General features: G+C 39.7%; 1 protein-coding gene across 1 annotated transcript in view; it reads right to left on the bottom strand.

The window, feature by feature from the left end:
- Positions 1–793: 793 nt before the first annotated feature.
- GORASP2 (golgi reassembly stacking protein 2) overlaps positions 794–23,267 on the bottom strand; it is a 38,219-nt gene continuing 15,745 nt past the window's right edge. Inside the window, exons 2-10 of the mRNA XM_037849531.1 lie at positions 22,981–23,061; positions 20,285–20,488; positions 19,720–19,806; positions 18,213–18,343; positions 15,560–15,692; positions 13,764–13,887; positions 9,860–9,946; positions 8,754–8,864; positions 794–6,996 (exon numbers count right to left, since the gene is read on the bottom strand). Coding sequence (XP_037705459.1) covers positions 6,653–6,996; positions 8,754–8,864; positions 9,860–9,946; positions 13,764–13,887; positions 15,560–15,692; positions 18,213–18,343; positions 19,720–19,806; positions 20,285–20,488; positions 22,981–23,061 — 1,302 coding nt within the window. The 3' untranslated portion in view covers positions 794–6,652. The remainder of the gene's footprint in view (positions 6,997–8,753; positions 8,865–9,859; positions 9,947–13,763; positions 13,888–15,559; positions 15,693–18,212; positions 18,344–19,719; positions 19,807–20,284; positions 20,489–22,980; positions 23,062–23,267) is intronic.

Genomic DNA, 23,267 nt, shown 5'->3' with positions numbered 1-23,267 from the left:
GGGGCACATCCCTGATAATTCTAATCTAGGCCCAGTGTTTGGGATTTCCCGGTAGAGAGCTCCTTGTGTGTGTGACCAGTGGTAACACAGGCCTGTTAGAGGCCGGGCCGGATCACCCTCCTCCCACTTCGCAGTCCCTGAACTGACTGACATCAGAGGCTTCAGAAGACAGAGACCAAAAGGCGGCTTGATCTGGCTCTACATAGCTCCCATTCCCCCCACCCCACCCCACCCCACCCCAATGGAAATAACACTATTGTTTTTGCTGATTAAAAAGTAATTCAAAAATATATATATTTTTAAATTCTGGCAGTACACAGTTACTTACGTAAGAAACAAGAAGTTTCCATAACCCTGTCCCCAGACACCCGAATTCAAGTGCTTCCATTGGATCCAAATGAACAAAGTTCATAAAGGACCTCATTTTCTGATCTAGAAATCCATGGATTCTGGACCTCCAATTTTATGGAATTCCAGCTGTCCCATCTTTCTTCCCTCCTGAGCCTCACTATTGTTGCTACCAGGATAATGGGACAGGCCCTGCAAACTTGGACACCTGCAAGGACCAGATGAGTGGGACACATGGGGGCTGTGGACAACTGGAGGGCGTAGGCTCAAGGGGGTGCTTGTTTCCGAGTGGAGACGAGGGCCCAGTGTTGTTAGATCTTTTGACTTTTCAAGGGAAACCAGAAATCTGGTCCTGGTTGGCAATTAATTCACATTTTAATAAATACAGTGCAGTTTAAAGGAAACATGCCTGGGGGAAACCAGTTTGCTAACTCTTATCTCCTTCTTTTCAATTTTAGAGTGTTTTATTGTAAAATATAGCATACATACAGAAAAATGAATTCAACAAATACATGGTTGACAAAAATATGCAGTCATAATTAGGGAAGCACATAGACACCCTCCCATAAGATGCCCCACATAATTCCTAATCATAAAATCACAAGCCCTACTCTGCCATCCTTGTCACCAGTGACCTGAATTATATGAACAAAATTTGTTTGCTTTTTCTCTATGGTATTGTCATCTGTGTTTGCATCCCTAAATCAATATATTTTAATTTGTATGTTTTATAGTGCATGAAAATGGAATCATAATGCATGTTTTTTCATCAGGTTTCTTTTGTTCCAGATTACACTAGAGTCTTCATGGACTGATAGTCCATTCACTTTTTAAAAAGTTTTTATAGTTGTAGTAATCCTGGTGAAAACTTGGCACAATCACCAATAAAATCACTGCAGAATCTTTACTGTCTTTTTGCCAGTGCCAACACTGGCCTTTGCAGCCCCCAACTTTCTTCATTCTGTTCTTGTCCTCCTTTTGCTGTTCCCTTGAGTCTGTCATCTTCTCATATGGGTCTGCGTTTGGGTACTATTTTTCTTTGCATAATCCAAGGAATCCTAAATCAAGCCTGTTAAAAATTTTGGGGTGCACAGTCATAGAGGGCACGTAGCCCAGTCGACTTTCAGGCAGGAAAGTTTTATTCACGCAGGGGCATGGTGGGGCTCAGAAGGAAAGGTGCCATCAGCGTGGCGGGGGTCTCAGGTAAAGCTTCAGCCCAGTTGAGACAAAGGGGGAGCTTATTTATGCTTTGCTTTCCAGGGTGGTGACTTGGTAAGGAAGAACAGGGGTTTAGCCGATGGGTCAAGTGGCGACTGGACCCAGGGGTCTGTCAGGTGGGAATTGGGAAGGAATGGTGTTGAGCCAATGGAGAAGTGAGTAGTGGGTTTTATGCCCTTTTAAGGACTGGAACGTATGTAGCTGGGGAAGGGGGTTTGGGCAGGATGCAGTGGCCACAGTGTGTTATTCTGGCCACCAGGAACTTTTGCGTAAAAATGGCTCACCTAAAGTGCTCTTATGAAGGCCAGTATGTGAAGCAGAATTTTCCAACAATGCCAAAGCCAGTTGTCTTACCACCAAAATGGGCTCTGAATCCAAAAATGACATCTGTGTAGCTTTGTACATTTTGGCTAGTTTTCCCGGAATTTCTGTCTTAGGTACTGTTGTCTTCCTTGGGGGAAAGACATCAATGACCATTTGTTTCTGCTGAAGTAATCAGTTGGTTGTAAAGTTCCTGGTCAGGATAGTTACTGTGTCATTCATGATAGTGGCTGATCCGTAGGCAGCCAGGGAGGAAAAAGAGGACCACTCAGCGCTGGCCAGTCCTGTCAACGTGCACAGAAGAACCAGCCCACTCCCTTGTCCAGCAAGGAGCCAGAAACAACTTTTGGCTATCGAGTAATTTGGCACATAAGTGGCTGGTCTGAACAGGCATCTTGTGGGGAACTAGCCGGCCTCTAAAGATTTGGTCCTTGACTCTACACGATGGGAAAACGACGTCAGGCTCTTCAGTGAGGATTGCTCTAATCGTGTAGCTCTGAAGAGCCCTCATTTGTACTGAAAATAGGCTGGAGGGAGCAGAGGTAGAAGCCGAGGGCGTCTCCCGACCTCCTGGCGCCCCCGCAGGTGAACCTCTTGTCTTCTTGCCCGCAGCGTGCTTTGCACAGAGCTGGCTGGGTTTTGTCTCCTGCCTTGTTATTCACGCCACGAGAACCTAGCAGCGCGCAGCAGGATGGCAGGCACTTCCAGGGCTCCTGGGTCTCGGGGTTGGTGGCTGGGCGCCCTGAGCGTGGCGGGGAGGCCCGGGCGACGCCGCCCCAGGGGCCAGTCCCACTCGCCCTTCCGCCGGCCTCGTCCTCGATCGTGTTCACATAAGTGGCCTTAATCCCCTGTTCTTCTCATCAAATTGGCTCGATATCCAAGAGGCCTATGAAGGAAGGCTTTGTTTAGCCACACCGGAAAGCGTCTTCCTAGATAGAAGGTAAAATAAAGCCGAAATAAAAAGATCCCTCCTTTAAACGGCAAGTTGGTAAAAGCAGATGCTTTCTATTGCCTTTTCCCCTTCTCAAGTTGGACCAGCAGACTCAAGTATCAAGGAGGAGGGGGTAAGATGCCTGCTAATTGTAGACAGGGAGGGTACAGGCCCACTGAGCAGGAGGGAGATGCCTGTTTAGCACAGAGGCTGTCATCTCCGGCTGCCCATTGGAATCCCCTGGGAAGTTTTTTAAAATTACAAGCGCCCAGGAATCCCTATTATGATTGAGGTGATTCTAATCTGCAAACCAGGACTGAAAACCACTGCGGGGGTGGGTGTGGGGTGGCAGCTGATAGAGTATCTTCACCTCCAGGAAGCAGGGGAGATTCAGCCTTCCTTAAAAGGTAAGGATTATAAAAATAGGGCCACTCTCTGCCAGTAAAAAACCTTTGACAAAGAAATAATTGAAATAAAATGCATTTTATTTCCTAATAATATAAATGCACCAGTAGCCAACACTGTTGGAGGCTGTGACATGGAGGGCTTTCTGACTGAGTCCTCAAGCACAACCCATCCCTTGAATTTTAACTCCATCTTCACTTGCTGAACTGTAGGCCCAATGAAGACTCCTCTGATTTAAGTGGCCAGAGAATGATCCCTTCACCCCAGACTCTACACCCCCTCTCTCCTGCCTTGAGCTTAAACTGGTTTCTCACAAATGAGGAAGAAGCCACAAGAGGCCATTTCTGGGTCTTCAGAATTTACAGGAAATGAGCTGAGCTAAGCTACAGTTCCAAGGTAAGTGGGTTTAGTAATGGACTGAAAAAAAATGGGAACAAAAATCAAAAGGGAAAAGAGTCATCATCAGACTCAGTAGCATTAGGTACACCTTAGCTACTGAAGTGGTCTTTGATTTGTCTCTTGGGATCTAAGCTCTTTCCTCCTCTGCTTCTCATTTCAGTGCCTGTTGCCTCTGGAGACTGCTGCTTCTCCCTCCAGCCTCTATATTGCTGGTGTTGGCATTCTCAGATGCAAATCTGAGCTTGTTCTCACTGCTTCCCACCGCTGTGGAAATCCTTCAGTGATGACTCAGTTTTTAAGACAAAGCTCAAACTCCCTAGCTGAGCACACAAGGTCTGCTCCAACTCCTTGCTGTTCCTTAAATATTTCCTTTCCTAACCTGGAATGGTCTCCGCCTCCTTCTTTGCCCAGTTCTTCTCACCAAATGTCATCTTAGAAACCTTCCTGCCCCTTACCCGGCATCCTTGACAAAAGTACCCCTTCTCCTGGCTCCCATCAAATCTTGGGCACACGGGCCCTCACTAGCTTTTCTCCTCTTTCTTAATATTGGCACCCTGAGATTTAACTGGGCACAGAAAGGCCTGGAATAAAGACTACATTTCCCAGCTTCCCTTTCAGCCAGAAGTGGCCATGTGACTGTTCTGGCCAGAAGGATGGAAGCCATGGTGACGTGCAACTTCTGTGACATTTCCTTTAAGTGTACCTTCTCTTCTTGCTGGCTGGACTGAGGATGGAATGGCTGGGGCTCCAGTTGTCATCTGAGACCACGTGATAATTTGGGGAGTGAGAGCACACCCAACAGAATTCCGAGACAGGAGCTGGGGTCACTGACACTGTGGTGGGTCATCCAGCCTCAGACCTGCTACCTCAAACTAGCTGAACACAAAAGAAGAAATAAGCCACTGATTCTAAGGATTTTGTAGTAATTGAACCTAATCCAAAATTATGTCCTCCCCCATGGCTTGTGCCTCTCATGTGAATAGCTGCACTGACTGACAGTGGTGATTTCAAAGGTGATTCTGACTAGCTGTGATCTCCAAGTGTGGGAGCTTTAGAGTTCCCTCTCCACCAAAGCATGTACCCTGGGGTGCCCTGAGGCTGCCTGTCTAGTCTGTGTGCCCTCCAAGGTGGTGAGCAGACTACTATTAGGGACGCCATCTTTGACATGTTCCTGGCACCTGGAACCGGATCTACTACTATCTACAAATACCTAAACTGGTTTTTCTGAAGGCAGCAGAGACTACCTAAGTGTCTTTCACCTCAGGGAAGATCCAGTGAGACAATCTGGGCCAAATCCGGGCACTGTCTTCCAAGTGAGTGCTGAGGATCTCACTCTCAAAAGAACCTTTTGTTTTACATATGTTCACGGACATTTGTCTAAGAAGGTCCAGGGCTCTCAACATTGTCAAGAGTTAAGAATCACTGCCTTGGAGGAACTGCTGTTTTAAAAAGAAAAAAAGAATAAAAAAGAAAAAGAAAGAAAGAAAGAAAAAAAGAAAAACACAAAAAACATTTTGGAAAGCTGAAAAATTACTCACTTGCCCTTCACTAAAGTATCTTCTTAACGTTTTGTTGTTGATGTTTTTAATGTGAGCATCTTTTAGAAAGTAGTAACAACTTGTTCAACTTACCCCTTCCTGGAAAGTTGAAAATTGTATCATTTCAAAGTACTCATGAATGTTTTTCTATCTGTTATAAGCTCCTTAAAACATGATTAAAGACCAAGAAAAATAACCTAGAAATATTTATAATGCAAGCAAAAGAATCTATGAAGAGCTGGAGCCTTCTTTTATCATTTAGCTTCAAATACAACCCTGGCTCCAGAAACAGATGTATTCTAAAGCTGGCCAGCACCCCCCCCCCCCCCAACACACACACACACACACACCAAACCCACCAACAGGCTGGGTTGGCGGTGATGACTCTGGTTTCTGGCTGAGTGGTCAGAGGTCAGTCGCCAGTCACATATGATGCTACATTAGCAGTGTCCACCACTGCAGGAGAAATAAGTGTTTTCAATGACTAGGTCAATGACTGATGAACTTCTTCCATCTTATTTCAAAAAAGGAATACAACATTTGTTTAAGTTCATTCAATATATCAATTTCAGTTAATTTACCACCTCTTAGAAAAATTAGGAGAATGCAAACATGAAACATGAAAAATTACAAAATGTGTGACAGACTGGGGAGTAACAAGTACACACATGGCAATTAGGAACTGTAATTTAAATATAACATAAAAAGTGAAATTACTGTAATTTATTGCTGTATCTATATGTACCCAGTAGCTATAATATTTTAAGTAGCCACAAAGTGCCACCTTCTGGTTTAAAACTGTGCAACATCTCCTTTATTTCTTTATAAATGCCATTTTATGGTGGACTTATAAGCAACAGCAGCAGGTACAAAATGTTGTCTGAGTAATTTTGAGAGCTCAAAACAAGGATCTGTGTAGAGGCTGAATAAAAAGATGTTCAATTAATAGTGCACACCATGTAGCTTTAACAAATATCTTTAGTTGGAATTTTCCTGTAAACCTTAATAGAGATGCAACTCAGAGACCAAAAGTAAAATACCTCTTTTCATGGTTTAGTGAGGTGGTTTGCCTTCTTGCAAACGATTTACAAACCACAAGAAATGCCATGTGTAAGTACCAGGCATAACGTTTTCTTACAGAAGGAGCAGTAGGGAGACAGGAAACCTAGCGGACACCCTGTCACCATTTTCCCAAAGATGTACACACCCAAAAATGGCAGTGGAAGCCTGGCAGCAAGCCACCCTTATAATTCTTTTTGGTTGTTTTAAAATAACAAGTACTTTCTGACACTTCCCTCCCCAGCCCATGAACTGCACCCCAACTTGGCAGGATACAAGCCCACATCCTCTTGCTTAGTTTTCCCTTTGGAATTATTTACAGGATGCCTACAGATCCAATACAGACTAGTATGAAATTAATGGAAGTTTGCATTTCCATACACGCTCCCGTGGTTAATAATACACCACGCCAACTCCAAAGAACGGTTCAGAGTTAAGGTGACTCAGAAGCATTTGCATTCGTAACTGCAGAAAGAGGCTTCTCACTGGCTCGGGCGGATTCGCTGACTCTGTCCTCAGCAGCAGTGGGGGCCTTTGCAGGAGGGGACATCACATCCACCGTGAGTGAGGAGGCAGCGTCTGCCTTGGCAGTAGTCGTGACGGGGTTGGAGGGTGGGTTGCCGGTGGGTGGAAGGGAAGACAGCAGCTCCCCAGAGCTTGCTGCAGAAGAGACTTCTGGAACCAGTGGGAATGGCGGGAGGAACTTGGATGGCAAAGGGAGAGGTGGAATGGCAGGTAGTAAGTCTTGGGGAGGCAAGGAAGGAAGAGGTGGCAAACCTAGGACAAAAAGGGCACAGATCATACATCCTCCGAGCACTAAGAGAGCAGCAGTCATAGTCAAATGACTTTTTATTTGCATTTCATTAAGGAAAGGGAAGCTCAGGAAAGAACACAGACCACAATCTTCACTTTTCCCCAGCCGAAGGCCATGAGACAATTAAACATTCACTGCTCTACCAAGGTTCCCTGAGCTTCTAGGCTCCACATGACTCAGTCCCACACTGAGGGAAACCCAGCTCAGAGGCGGCTTCTCCCAGTCCAGATGGGCAGAAGCCCACACAGCAGGCTAATGCGGCTACACTGATCATCTGATGGGAGAACTTCACTCGCCACGGGCAAGCTGCAGACTGAGTTACAGCTGCTGTCCTAGTAGACACCAGGAAGAAAGGATATAGGGGCCAGCCCTTCTGAAGGTATGGAGGGCATTGGCTCATATTTTGGACCCTTCCAGTACTTCACCCTAAGAACCCAGCCTCTGTTTAAGCCTTGTGATTGACAACTGTATATGATACTTGTGGGTTTAGTCTGATGATTTTAAAATGCAGAATGAAGGAAACGAATATTAGTTCTTTGAGAAACAAAGAAAAGGCAGGTTGTAAAACACAGATCAGGGCAAGCACTGGGTTGGTGATATCCTTAATGCTCTTGGGAGCCTTTCAATTTGGGGAAAGGGCAGAGGAGGAGCTATAGATATGATATGGAAGAAAAACAAAGGGAGCACTAAGGCAGTAAATGTTATTTGAGTTTACTAGTACTTCTTTTGTTTTTTTAAATCCTTACACTCAGGACCTAAGTGGGTTAATGAGGATGGGTTAATACATGTATACACACAGTGAATGGTACAACAGGGACATGTATCACCTAGACAGAAACGTGACAATGCACACCATAACATAATATGATCGCTAGTGACATCAGTGACAGGCCTAACCACTGAGATATGCAATTAAAAATAACTCCTGGCACATGGCCCGCTCAGAGTTTAAGGTAATCAAGGTTATCATGAATTACCAGAGCAGCCATCTAGGACACCCTGCTGCTTTGGGGGTGGGGTGGGGGGAATAAGTGCGTCATTTTGACAAGTACACAGCGAGTGTAAACACTGAATATCTGATGTCTTAACTATGTGCAGCTAAAATCTCTCCCAGTTTCCATTAGAAAAACATTTGTTAAGAGTGGGGAATATTTACCAAAAAACAAGCCAGCTGGCTGATCAAAGGAGACAGTTCTGGCCGTGTGTCCAGAGACAGCCCATGTTTCTGGGCCTGGGCCACACACACAGGCACCACTACTCCCCTGGTGGCAGCCGCCCCAAACCCAAAGACAGTAATGGGGAATTCGTTCACCTCCCCTGGGCAAACTGCACACTCCTTATTGCATTCAGTGATGGCAATGCCAGTCACTGTTCTTTATTTCTAAAACTTGAGTGGTGCGTGAGCTGTCAGGATGCAGGGAAAGGAGAAAAGGGGAGCAGAGGCAGCCAAGCAGAGCTGTGAATGCTTATTTGTAACCTCAAAAAGCTCCTGGATGAGATTTTTACTCGTGCCCTCCCTCATCTTTCTATTCTACTGTCTCCCTAAGAATCACAAAGATCATTTTTTTAAAGGCTTTTTAATAAAAGAATTAATATTTATTTGAAGTAGCTGAAATTTGTTTGCCCTTTGCAGAAAAAAAAACTGAAAAAGAGAGGCTCGGCCTTCCTGGCTGAAGCATCTTAGGAGAGTGGTCCTAGGAGGGTAAGACCTGCAACATACCTGAGTTCACGATTTCCTGTAAGCTCACACCTGGCATGATGTGTGGTGCGGGGAGGTTGAGATTGGGGAGTGGGGGGAGGTCAGAGAGTCCTGCTTGTAAAGGCATCAGACCTGAAGAGAAGGCAAAAGAGGAATAAAAGGTAAACCATTTCACCCAGAGAAAAAATCCTGCATAATGAAAAAGAATATTGCCTACTTCAAAGTGAGAGTACTAGAAATCCCCTTAATGTGTAGCAGTTTTGCATCATAATAACATTAAACAACAACAACAAAATCTCACTTGACTGAAATATATTTCCATGCCTTAATGAGTAGATGACTAAATGGGTCTGGGTTAAAAAAAATAGCTAACATTGCTAAAACACCAGAACAAGAATAACGATGGCCGAAGTGCCTTGAAGAACTGGCTGATTTATCTCAGCATACACGGCAGTAAAGCAAACTGAAGTTTTCTTTGACTGTGGAGGCTTATAGTCTCTTGGGCTCTGTTTTTAAATTTTTTATTCTGAATTAATTTTAGAAATAATTTAGAAATAATTTTGTACTGCAAAAATAATACAAAGAATCCCCATATACACTTTTCATCTAAATTCCTCAGATGTTCACATTTTACCACACTTGCTTTATCTTTTTGGGTGTGTATACACATTTGTGTAATGACTTAGTATGTCTGTATCACAACATCTTTGGTCATACAATTAAAGGCCCTCACAATCAAAGTATATTTGACCACTGAAATAATATGTGCATTCACTGGGAATACTAAGAGAAATAAAAGTTTAATGTGAGAGCTACTGAAGATCCAAATAGGAAGCAGTCTCTTCTGGACACAGTATCTATGCACATAAACAACTATCAGAAAGACCTAACAGGGAGGTGGGAAAGGCTAGGTCAGCTGGGGATAAAGAGCCCTAGGCTTGGTGGATAACTAGCTAGGTAACTAATATCTGTTTCCTTGTCTGCTAAGGAAAGTTGCCATTTGTTTCACTTATCACAACTTACTGCAGAGATAAATGAGATTAAAAGACATATAAAAAGTCTTCACATATATATGACAATTTTTTCAATGGCATCATTAAACATCTCTCTAGTTCTCTGCTTATTACCTGGTAATGTAGTAGCTGGATTCATTGGTGGCACAGACATGAGGGATTGGTTAACTTGTGGTGACAATAGTGGTACTGCTGGTACACCTAAAATAAAAGTGCATAAAAAAAAATCCTAATAACTCCAGCCAACAAAGAATCAACAAACTATATGACAACAATCTTCAGTGCCCCACCCCTATCCCACGGGCAGGTCTTCATTCAGTGCCAGATCCGATTTCTGGCTGTGTCGCTGACAGCACATGGCTCGTCATGGTACCTACTCTACTGAGGGCCCTTGCCAAAGACTCTCAGCAGAGTCTGGACCAAGGGGGAGGCAAGCTCCTCAACTCCACCCCCAGCTAAGCAGGGGTAGGTTGGTGAATTGCTTTAGAATTTTGGAAATGAGGCATAGGATTCTAATCAATCTCTACAGGCTCCTGAAATAAGATGTCATGTGCTGGGGAACCAGGGAATGCTAGTCTGCGAAAGAGGAGAGTGACATGGATGGCCTGAAGGTCTGAGACAAAAGAGCATGTGGACCTCCGGAGATGGAAAGAGTGACTTGACTTCCTGAATCTCCATTTCCTTCTGACTTTCGGTTCTGTGAATTTCTGTGAATTCTAATACACTTCCATTTGTGATGTTAGCTTGAGGAGGTTATGTTCTTTGTGTACAAATAATCTTAGAACACCCCAGCTAAAGATCTATTAATGTTGACCACCTAGTCAAGTGAGCTGATATTCAAACAGTAATGCACATGGGTTGTGATTTTGTCTCACAGAAATCTGCCTAAACACAGTAGCAGGAATGAATTGTTCCTAAAAGTACAAACCAACCATTTTCAGACCATCTTTTATTTATTTTTCTGCAGAAATGAGAGCATGCAAAAGCTAAAAAAGACCTAGTTGAAGCATCTGCAAGGCTCTACTGGGTCCAGACTGCATTATCTCACTCCAAAGCTGTTCTATGTCCTGCTGTTCTATGTCCTGTTCCAAACCACAGGTACTATGTGTTTTAAGTGGTCATATTCAATAGTGGTGCTGTAACTTTTTACATGTCTTCAAATCTTGGTTTTAAGAAATTTATAGAGCTTGGGTTGGCTACCAAATTTCCTCTATTTCTTAATAAAGTCAGAGTTTTTCTTTGTTCTGAAAGGACAGATACATTCACAGTCTCAAAAATAACTGACTGGATCTAAGGCGGAATTTTAAATCTAAGGCCCATGAATAGGCTGCACAAGCTCTGTGAAGCTCCTGAAATTGTATACAATATTTTTTGTGTATGTGCATTTTTTTGAGAAGAGGTTTCTTTGCTTTCATCAGATTTTCAAAGGGATTGGTTGGTGGGTTGGTTGCTGTGTTCATTTATTCAAGTTTTTTGAGGGCACCTACTATCTATTAGACATTGTTCAAGACACTGAGACACTTTGCAGCATGAAGAAAACAGAAATCCCGACCTTTATGAAATTTACATTCTATTGAGGGGGAGGAGAAAAAAAGAACACTGATCTCAAACAAGGAAGGGGTGGACAGTAAGTGTGATGGGATATACCAAAAAGGTCACACCGATAAATGCCATTTCAAAATGATATATTCTAAAAATTTCATAATCCAAAATATCTCAAACCTACAAAGGAGCTTAAAAGAAAACATACCTTTTAATATTGCTATAGTTACTGTCTGGATTACTTTGTGAGCAATATAGCTAAAAGTGAAGATGGAATAATACATGTCTGACAAAAAGTTATTTCTCACATGACATGATGCAAGAAACATTTTAGTGTTTTTAAATTGATTTACTCAAAGTGAAAATGCTGACTTCTTTTAGTCTCTGTTGAGCAATTATTGCTTTATTTACATATCTGTCTTTAATACTCAAGAAACCATTTCTCTGAGAGTAATGAACCCAGGAATCTCAGTGAATGTGCTTATAAAACAACACAAGTAGACTATAATGAAATAAGGGAAGATTTTTAAAATGCCGAAAAGAAGCAGAGACTTCAGAGAGATGGCAGCTATCTCTTAAAATCAGAAGAGCTATTATATGGCATTGGTGCACCTTTATTCTAAAACAGTTAAAAGAGTTGTTCAGACATAGATCAGGCTGATTCTGGGAAATACCTTACTCTACCCTTTACTAAGTCTACACAGGAATAAATTAGAGAACCATCTCATGGGATGTGAGGAAACAAAAATCATATTGTAAAAAAGTACTCAAACAATGCTTGAATGAAATAAACTTTTCCTTTCCAATTGTATCTATTAGTAAATACTGAAGAGATAAATAGTTAATTTCTCATAGGGAATGTTCTAAAAGTAGATTATTGTGACAACTGCACAACTCTATAAATGTATTCTCACTATGAAGTTAATTTTATGGTATAAATTATGCCTCAATAAAGCTGCAAAAAAACCCAGCAAGGAGTAGGGGGTGGTGTGGTATAGATGAAATGTATCAATAACTGTCGAAGCTGGGTAATGGGGGTTTTTTATACCAATCCTGCTACTTTTGTGTATATTTGAAATTATTAATAATGAAGTTAAAATTTTTAATTTCATCTAGAAAAACACCTCTTTGTGCTATAAAACCAAGACCCTGAGAAGAGGTGGAATTTGAACCTAGGCGGACCACACTCTTAATCTTACTGTATCATGGTGAGCTGCTTTAAACCCATTCCAGGAGAAAGTGGAATATAAATTCATTTTAAATGTAAATATTAAAAACAGCTCAAAAATAAAAGGTATTAATGAAATAAAAAATAAACCATTTCAGCATTTCATTCACTTACTCAACATTTATTGAGCATACAATATACTCTTGGTATTCTGAAAACTGAAAACCAGAAAATAGGAGATTATAAAAAGGAAAGGGGAAAATAAACTCCACAAACTTATCGAGTTAAGAATTGTGTCATGTGATGCAGCAATTCCATTCCTAAGTATATTCCCAAGAGTAATAAAAACATATGTTCACACAAAAACTTGTATGCAAATGTTCACAGCAGCATTATTCATAATAGCCTCAAAGTAGGAACAATCCAAACGGCCATCAAGGGATGAATGGATAAACAAAACGTGGTATAGCCAAAAAATGGAATATTATTCAGCCATAAAAAGAAATGAAGTTGGGATGCATGCTACAATGTGTATAAACCTTGAAAACATTCTGCTAAGAGGACCACATACTGTATGATTCCATTTGTAGGAAATCTCCAGAACAGGAAACTCCATACAGACTGAAAGTAGACTGGTGGTTGCCTGGCACTGGGGGATTTGGGAGAAATGGAGAGTGACTGCTAATGAGTATAGAATTTCTTTTGGGGATAATAAAAATGTTCTAAAATTGTCGTGATGGTTGCACAACTCTGTGACTAGACTAAAACAGATTAAAACCACTGAATTTTATACTTTAAATGGGTGAATTATGTTATCTGAATTATGTCTCAATAAAGCTGTTTTTAAAAAAAACTGTTGGAAAAAGAAAGACTATCATGCAGAACAAGGAATAAAGAAAAGGAAAAAGGGAGGCATCTCATCTAAGCAAGACTGAGCCCAAAGAAAGGATCGCTATCCAGTTCACTTATCCCTGGTGCCTACCTACTCAGACGATATGCAAATGTTTGCTGAGGAACTAGAGCAACTAAACAGAATTTAAAGGTACACCTCCTGCCTTTAAAAGTGGTAGAATCTTAGAAAAGCCCAGGGTCTAAAACAGAGAATAGGTTTAAATGCTGATGCTGGCCCTGTGTGTAGGCGTGTGGCCATTTAGAACTAGCTCTCAAAGACGGGGCCTGTCAATGCAGAGCATGACATGCCCAGCTTTCAAGGTACAGTGGCATAACTTTTTAAGATTCTACAGATGGAACAGAAAAGACGACTATCATGAAAAAGTAGATTGAAAACAGAATACATTTTCTGCGTACCTGTGCTGAGAACATTGCTGACAACTGGTGAAGTTGAGCTAATAGAAAGTCCAGACAGACTCTGTTCAATTCCTGTACTTCCTGGTGGTGACAAAGATGGGGGATTAACTGAGGACAGCTGGACCTTCCAAAGAAAGAAAGAAAGAAAATTACTCAAGTTTACTTAAATAGTGGCTTTTATCAGTCTTACAGTTATGTTTTTTTGATCACATACTAGCTATAAAAAGTTCTTACCTGAACTTCAGCCTTCAGATGCTCCTTCCTAACCATGATGCATACAGGGTGCAGGCATGTAAGCATCTCTCCATCCTGTCACTCCCCATCTCTGAGCACATGGCATCATCCTACCCTCAGTGACAGTGTCCTAGCTACTTCCACACCAGAAGGAGATTCTATTCTTTCTTCCTTCTTAGTCACCCAGAAATCATTTCTTGCAACCCTTAAAATACCATTGCTTTCCCTTTCTAAATTCCCAGCCAGTTTTTCTTTAAAACTTTCACTACTCACAGAAAAAAATCAGTTGGAAGTCCTAATATCATGATAGATTCCTTAGAATCAAGATTTCTAATCTCATGAGTTCATTTCACCTTTTCTCACCAGTGACCAAATGTGGTAGTCATATCTCCACTTTTCAGGGGGAAAAAAGCGGGAGGGGGTGCTTATATATGTACTGTACAGATGGGTCAATTCCCTTCTGAATACTCCAAATTCTGCCAGCTGTAGTGTCCTCTGGTACATTCTGACACAACTTCTATTCCGGCCCTTTGCCTGGCCACCATTTCACCCTCTGGTCTTCTCAGACTGCCCCTGAGGTTCACTGACAGCAGAAAGCACTGCTCAGGGGCAGTAGATATGGTGGTTGGAGTCTGGATTGTAACTAGACTGGTTCTGGCCATGAGCCAGTGTGGGGAGAGGCAAGGGATTAAGCTTCTCAGTAGCTCCCCTTCATTCCCTCTAGAACTGGTGAAGGCCAAATTGTGTGTCATAAAATGACAGTGGCAGTAGCCCTCACTTTTACAATGTAGAATTTTTTTTTTTCATTGACTTTGCTTTTTATTTAGCTGTGCAGGCAAGTAGGCCTTGGGATACCCCAATAAAGAAACATTTAAAAAGCCTACAAGCCTGCTCAAATATCTCTTATTCCTTAAAAAGCCTCACTTTGATCTCCCTTTCACTCCCCTGCATCCCCAACTAAATACCTAGCTCTCCCTTTCTCAAACAAGCTTCTTGAAATAGCAAGCACTAACTGTCACTACCTTTCGCACCCCTGTCACTCTGTATGTATCCCCCTGTGATCTGGAATTTGCCTTCCATCAAGTCTCTGAAACTGCTCTAGTCCAGGACGTGGTTTGTTCACTCCTTCCCTCTCCTGACCTCTCTGCAGTACCTGACATAGCTGACTAAGCCCTTTGTCTTAAAACTCTGTTCTCCCTTTGGACTTGTCCTTTGGAGCTTCTTATGCTGTATCCTCTTTTCTCTGCCCACCAATGTAAATGCTAGGGGTTTTCACAATTCTGACCTCAGTCCTCTGACCCACATAGGACCAATCCCTCAACAATTTTTATTAACACTTATTGATACCCAAATCTGTATCTCTGGCCCTGTCCTCTTTCCTGAAATCCAGGTCCATAAAACTAACTTCCAACTGGATATCCTACAGGAACCTCAAATTCAACATGATCAATACTTAACTCATTATCTGCCTTATTTCAATTAGTGCTATCACTATACGCATAGCCACTTGACTTGTTTTGATGGAAATTTTATGATATAATCAGGTGGGAAAATTATCTTACCTCTGTAAACCCATCTTTAAGAGGAGTAATAGGTGTACTAGTCATTTGTCCAGGAAGAGAAATTTTCTTTCCTTCTTCAAAAGGGCGTGTAGGTATTCGATGCAAATAACCATATCCAATGCCACATCCTAGGCTATAAAAACATTTTTTTTCTTTAACTCATTGTTATCAATCAAAGCTTGCATTTCTTTGAGGTGTTTGAAATATAAAAACAAACTTCCGTCACTTCAAATAATGTCATCTTATCAGAGGTTTCCCCTGATCAAGCTATATGAAATAGCACACTCCCCAACCACAGTCAATATCCTTACTCTCCTTTATTTTGCAAGCATTTATTACCATCCAACACATTGCATATTTATTTGTTTACTGTCTTTCTCTTCCCAAAAAGTGTCAGGTCCTTGAGGGCAGGGACCTTATGGTTTACTGACACATGGTAGGCACTTATTATTTTCTGAATAAATGACACACAATAGCCTTTCCACCAAAGAGCTCAACACACTTTTGTATTTGTTGATGTAATTTATATACCTCATAGTTCTATTTCAGAACTTGACACATCAGTCGTGTAAATTTAATCCAGATTCCACTTCTTACCTATCTTCCCACTGCCACCAGAGACAATGTTCTAAAAAGCTATGATCATATTACTTCTTAGTCTGCTGACATCCTGATAATTCCGTTTGCCTTCCTCCATCTGGGGAATTACTTCCCAGCCGTTGTGTGTGGCGCTGGTGAGACTGCCAGTCAGGATGCCTGCCCTGCCCAAACCCAGGGAGCACCTCATGACCAGAGCCAGATCAATCAACCTCTCTTGCCCAGGGCTGTAGATCTTGGGAATGACAGAAAAACCAAAAGCGGCTTCATCTCCTCAGTGGAACGCTGATGAAACTGCCAATTAGTCCTTTTCTAAATCCCTACAGGAGATGTGAGTCCTGCCCTTTCCAAGCCTGGCTCACTAGCTTTTTCCTTGATTATATGAGCTACTCCATATCAATAAATTTATTTCTGCTTTTGTCAGTTACAGGTAGTTTCTACTGTTTGGAACCAAAGAACCCCTACTGATACAATGTCATAATCCTACTGCCCAAAGTATATCCAAATTTCTGACTTTGGAATTTAAGGCCCTCCACAATTGGATCCAACTTATTTTCCCATCATGACTGCTTTTATTTCCCAAACTACCTGATACTTTCTAAGTAAGCCATGCACTCATACCTCTGTGCTTCCTCCTGCCAAGTATCTATTATCTCCCTGAGTACCACTACCACCAAAAGCTGGGAGAGCAGGCAGTTGCTAACTTCAGCTCTCCCTTACCCTGATTTATTCAATGATGCTTCATACTACACAATTACTCATTCCTTATTCTCTCACTTTTCCTGACTGCTACCATCAAAACTGCAATTCTCTCAGTGGTCTGGATCTCAAGTAGATTCAGAAGAAAGTAAGATTGAATAATTTATGCTGATCAATGATAGCCTCTCAGAGATAGCTGCAGTTTAAAACAAGGTGCTTATTAATCAAAATAACCAAGTGTGGTAACAGCAAGACATGTTGCAAACTTAAACATATCCCAAGATTGAAATTAAGGGAAATATGATGTAATGAATGAAATGTGGTCAGCCTCTGAGAAAGGAGCAAAAACCAGGGGCACAGATATGCCAAATGCAGTCAGAAGGCAGACTCAGGAAAATGGTCTATATGGTCCTGCCCAAAGCAACAGCCAGTCAACGTTCCTGAGCCTAACAAAGGAAAAATGCCTTCCACAGAAAAGGGATCATCAGCACTGAGTCTGGAAAAGAAGGGCTCCAAGAACAAGAATGTAGCAGTATTTATTCAACTTAATTAAAGAACCAGAGATGGTCTTTGCTGTTGGATTTCACCATCTATAAAACCTCTTCTTTGCATTTAGATTCCATGTTCACTAGCACTCTTGTGGTACTAATCTGACCTGAGTATTCTTCTAACTGGAGAGGGGGAATTTTTCTATTGTAAACTGAAAAACTGCCATTCCACTGAATAGGCAGCTTCTTTGCAAATTTAGTTTAAATGAGGCAATCCCTCTGAAATCAATCAATTTCCAGTATCCCAAGAAGATCACATTTCTGGATGTTTATACACCTGGACAACAGACAATGGTAACATGGATCAAGTATTGTCCCAGAGAAGCTATATTCTTAGATGACACGCCATCTAACTTTTCTCAAACTACAACAAGTCAGAACTCTGGCAGTGAAACAAGCTGAGCTGAACAATCTCATGTTGTGCGTAAAGATATTTTGAGCAAATAGAGAGTTTCTCTGCCCACGTCAATGAAGTCGACCTTTTCCTGGCAAGAGCTGGATCTTCTACAAATCATTTGGAAAAGCTTCTAAGCCCTAGGTCTTCCTGTAATTCAACAAGGTTGCTAGCTCTTAGATCAGTTAAAAAAAGAAAAAGAAAAGGACAATAGTTTATAAACCATGTTCCTTAAATATACTTTTTAAAAAAACGAATTATTGGTTTTGATACTCTGGGTTGGCTCTTTCCTTTTCTCAAGAGGAGGCTTATAACAAACCAATAACTTGTTTTAAAATAAAAATAATCAGTGTTTACAATACATCTGACTGGTTAAGTTTAAGTAGTCCTAACTTAGTCTAAAGAATGATCTTACCTGCCTTCTCCACCCCATGCAGAATTTGGTGTAATAACCACTTCTCGACAGTTATCGGTATCTGTATTGTACACATAAAGTTTCAACGGTTTTGCTTCATGTGTTTCAATAAGGCTGAATAGATCTTCAGACTGCAAAGGCATCATAGAAGAAAAACGTTTTTAGTTACTGTCTTTTAAAATAGGGGTCTCAAAGCTGGCTAATACCAAAATCACCTGGGAAACTTTTTTTTAAATGCAATTTTATTGAGCTATATTCACACACCATACAAACCATCTGAAGTATACAATCAGTGGATCACAGTATCATCACACAGTTGTGCATACATCTATGATCAATTATAGAACATTTTTGTTACTTCACAAAATAAAAAGAAAAAAGAAGACCCAAATCCTCCCATACCCCTTATCCCCCCCTATTATTGACCCATAGTATTGGTGTGGTACATACATTACTGTTGATGAAAGAATATTAAAATTACTGTTAACTATAGTCCATAGTTTGCAATAGGTAACTATTTTCCCCATATATCCTGATATTATTAACTCCTTGTAATAGTGTCGTACATTTGTTCTAGGTCATGAAAGACCTTTTTTATATTTGTACAGTTAATCACAGACATTGCCGACCACAAGACACACTGTGTTATACATTCCCATGTTTTAACCTCCAACTTTCCTTCTGATTATACACATGACTCTAAACTTCCTTTTTCCACAACATTCACAAACCATTCAATACTGTTAATTATTCTCACAACAACGTGCTACCACCACCTCTTTTTCCAAATGTTTAAGTTCAACCTAGTTAAACATTCTGCACATATTAAGCAACCACTCCCCATTTTTAAACCTTTTTCTATATACCTGGGAAACTTTTTTAGAAATGCATATTTGGGGCACTGCCCTCAACATAGAAATCATTTCTTAAAACTGACACTCCAAGTAACGTTTAATTCCATATATTAACTACCTACTATGTGCAAGGCCTTGTGCCCAGCCCTATAAAACCAAGTAAGCATTCTTAGGAAAACTCTTCTCTACCCAACTTCTATATATTCTGCTTTTATTCTCAATTATTAAGACCTAGATACCTGTGTACCTTATTTTTCCTTCCATTTTTGATTTAGCAATGTGTATTTCCACTAGGTAACAGACAAGGAAAAGAATGTGATTAATATAGTTGACTCAGTTTTGTCACCTTAAAAACCAAAAGGGGGAAGAGAAGCTGAAATTAATGACCAAAATGGGGATTTGATTTAGTTTTGAAGTACATAGGAGATTTCTGCATAACACATACAAAATCTGTGCAATTGCCACACTGGTGTGTGCTTTTCCTCATAGTGCTACCTTCAGATGTTCCACTCAACACCAGTAAGCATAAGTGACTTTGATCACAAAGACCTAAATTTCAAGTCCAAATGTAATGTACACAAATATACTTCCGAACTCAAACATCAATGAGAAAATGTTACATAATTTTCATTATTAATAAATACATTAATCACCTCATTCATGACTGTATCTGCTCCAATGATATAATCACTATGAGGTCTAAGACCTGCCAGTGCTGCAGGAGAATTTGATTCCACTTCCTAGGATGACACAAAAACACAACCCAAAATTAATATATAAAATAACCTTCCAAATATAGTTCACAGTTCTGTAGTGATAAAAAAAATCACCTATATTTTTCTTTTAGAGATAATGTCAGATGTCAGAAATTATAGAATATATACATTCAAAACTTCCTAACAAAAAATTAGATAATATTTAATAAATATTTTAAATATTTCTATAAATATCTGCTTTAACATGGATATATACATCATTCTTCTAACGGATAAATCATCAGAAAAACATTTCTTAGGCTTCTTTATTTGCTTTTCTTCCTAAAGTTGTTGTTGTTGTTTAATTAATCCAGATTTCAAAAGCAAGTAATGCTGGTTTTCAGAACTAGAAACAGCCCAACAACAACATCCCTACAATCTCACTAAACCTGAGACAACTGCTGTTAAATACCTTACTACACTGCTTCTTAAACTGAAGTAACAGCTTACAGTTGATACCTACCAAGACATGCCAAACGTTTTCATTTGCCCCATCAAAGCTGCAGAAACGAATGCTCACTCCCAACAAGCCCTGGCCACCCCACATGTTACTTGGTGTGACAGATGTCTCTCGTAGCTCCAGTGTTTTGCTGCTGTAGATAAGCATTTTTACAGGTTTTTCAACATTAGCTTTCAGTAGGTCCTTAAGAGTGTCATTGTCTTTATTCTATGAACACACAAACAAGTTTCCTTAGTAAATACAATGTTAACTGAGCTTAGCATCCTATGGTCCTATAATAGTAATACTAATAATCAACATAAATAAAACATTCAGCAGGCAAGAGGTAAAACACAATTATTTTTAAGCTAGCAAAGAAAAAGTTTCAATAACATTCAAATTCCCCCAAGTAAAAGAATGTCAAATTAGGAATAATTCTTATGTTAGCAACAATTCCAAACTGACTTTTTTTCCTAATAGTTCACTATAGGTTATGGAATTTGCAACCCACCATTATTAGGAGTGATTAAAAACAAATGCTCCAAAGGTTGTCAATACCACTCAATGGGGAAAAAACAGTCTCTTCAACAAAGGGTGCTGGGGAAAACTAGATGTTCACATGCAAAAAATGATTATGAACCCTCCTTCACTCATACCATACAGAAAAATTAACTCAAAATGGATCAGAGATCTAAATGCAGGGCTAAAACTATAAAACCCTTAAAATAAAATGTAGGGGTAAATCTTTATGACCTTGAAGATTTGGCAATGGTTTCTTAAATATGACACCAAGAGCATAGGCAATAACAACAACAAAAAAAACAGATAAATTAGACTTCGTCAAATTAAAAACTTCTGTGCATCAAAAGACACTATCAAGGGAATGAAAAGACAACCCACGATGGGTGAAAATATTTGCAAATCATATATATATAGGCAAATGATTTGAGTAAACATTTCTCCAAAGAAGATATACAAATGGCCAATAAGTACATGAAAAGAGGCTCCACATCATTAGCCTTTAGGGAAATGCAAATTAAACCCACAATGAGATACCAATGCACATCCATCATGTTGGCCAAAAAACAGAAAATAAAAAAACAGAAAAACCCCACAAAAACACAACAAACAGAAAATAACAAGTTTTGGTAAGGATATGGAGAAACTGGAACCCTTGTTCATTGCTAGTAGCTATGGGGAATGAAAATGGTGCAATCACTATGGAAAATACTTGGGCAGTTTCTCAAAAAGTTAAACATAGAATTACCATATGACTCAGCAATTTCACTCCTGGGTAAATACCAAAAGAAATGAAAACAGGGACTCAAACAGGTAGTTGTATGCCAACGTTCACAGCAGCATCATTCATAATAGCCAAAAGGTGGAAGCAATCCAAGTATCCATCAGCAGATGAATTGATAAACAAAATGTTTACATACATATAATGGAATATTATTTAGCCATAAAAATGAAGTTCTGATACATGCTATAGCATAGACGAACCTTGAAATCATTAAGCTAAGTGAAGCAAGCCAGACACAAAAGGACAAATATCTTATGATTCCACTTATATGAAATATCTATAATAAGCAAATTCACAGAGACAGAAATTAGACCAAAGGTTCCCAGGGATCAGGGGAAGAGGTGAATGAGAAGTTACTGCTTAATGCCTACAGAGATTCTGTAAGGGTGATGAATAATTTTGGAAACAGATAGTAGTGATGGTTGAACAACATTTTGAATGTAATTAAGACCACAGAATTGTATACTTAGAAAAGGTTAAAATGGCAACGTTTATGTTCATATATATGTTGCAATTTTTTTAAAAGTAAAAAAAACAAAAACAAAAACAAAAAAAATAGTCTATAAAATATCACATTATTAGCAAATCTGCAATGACTTTGATTTTAAAATTTAAGACATCTGTTGGGGCTGAAGTTTGATTTGGGGGTCCACTCCTAAATATATACTTTATTATGTAATTAGGAACTGGAAGAAAAAGAAACCAGAAAGAGTATGTTAAATATTTCATTACACAAATGAAGAAAGGGCATATATGAGAGATGTTGGTAAATAACAAAACGTTAAGATCATTTTGAAAAAAACAAACCAACCAAGTAGCTATTGTCATAAGAACTTTCTTTGTTGAGATTATATAATTTCCTTTGTATGGGTCTTTACTATGAGTAAACTGAAAGCAATTCATAAAAAGTCGTTTTAACTCTGTACTTTTGGAGCACATCTCTGCCTGATTCTAATAAAATTATGTATAAACCATGAAACTAAGTTCCAAGAAAAATGAGAAGTTATTTGAGAACACATCTCTACAATCCATTTGTCAAAACCTACATCTTCTAAAAAGCAAAATTCTTCATCTTCATTATTTTTTTCTGTTTACAAAAATTAAATATTTAAAAATCTTGCAGGGTTCTTCTACTTCTCCAAGATAATCACTGGAGTCCGAGGTAGAGTATTCTAGATTTGACACTTTAATATGTTTACTAACACATGATTATTTTTACAAAACTGGCATCACTGTCTACATCATGTTTTGGAACTTGCATTTTCACTGGATAACTTGCATTGGACATTCAAAAGCACATTTAAAAAAAATTCCTTTTTTTTAAACTAATAAACATCAATCCCAAATATATCTGAAAAATTCTATTTTCAATAGTTTACCAAATTCTATAGGCAAAATGATGAAAAGCTGAACTTACTAATCTTGAACCATTAATAGAAACAATAAAATCAAAGAACGGCTCCAGTCCAGCTCTATGTCCTGGTGAATTTTCTTGAACCTGTAAAAACAAAAATGCCCAATATGAAAAATGCAAGTCTTAATTAAAAATTGTACACTAAACTTAAATATCTATCTCTTATCAGTAAAAATAGGTTAATTCCATTGATAATAAAATAGATATACAATAGTGTTCTCACTTCTTCTATCTCTCTCAGTGTCCTTCCAACTCCCTAAATCCTACCCATTCTTTAAGTTAATCCTTTC

Source organism: Choloepus didactylus, chromosome 9 (assembly GCF_015220235.1).
Source record: "Choloepus didactylus isolate mChoDid1 chromosome 9, mChoDid1.pri, whole genome shotgun sequence".
Lineage (NCBI taxonomy): Eukaryota > Metazoa > Chordata > Mammalia > Pilosa > Megalonychidae > Choloepus > Choloepus didactylus.
This window is presented reverse-complemented; position numbering and strand designations above follow the sequence as displayed.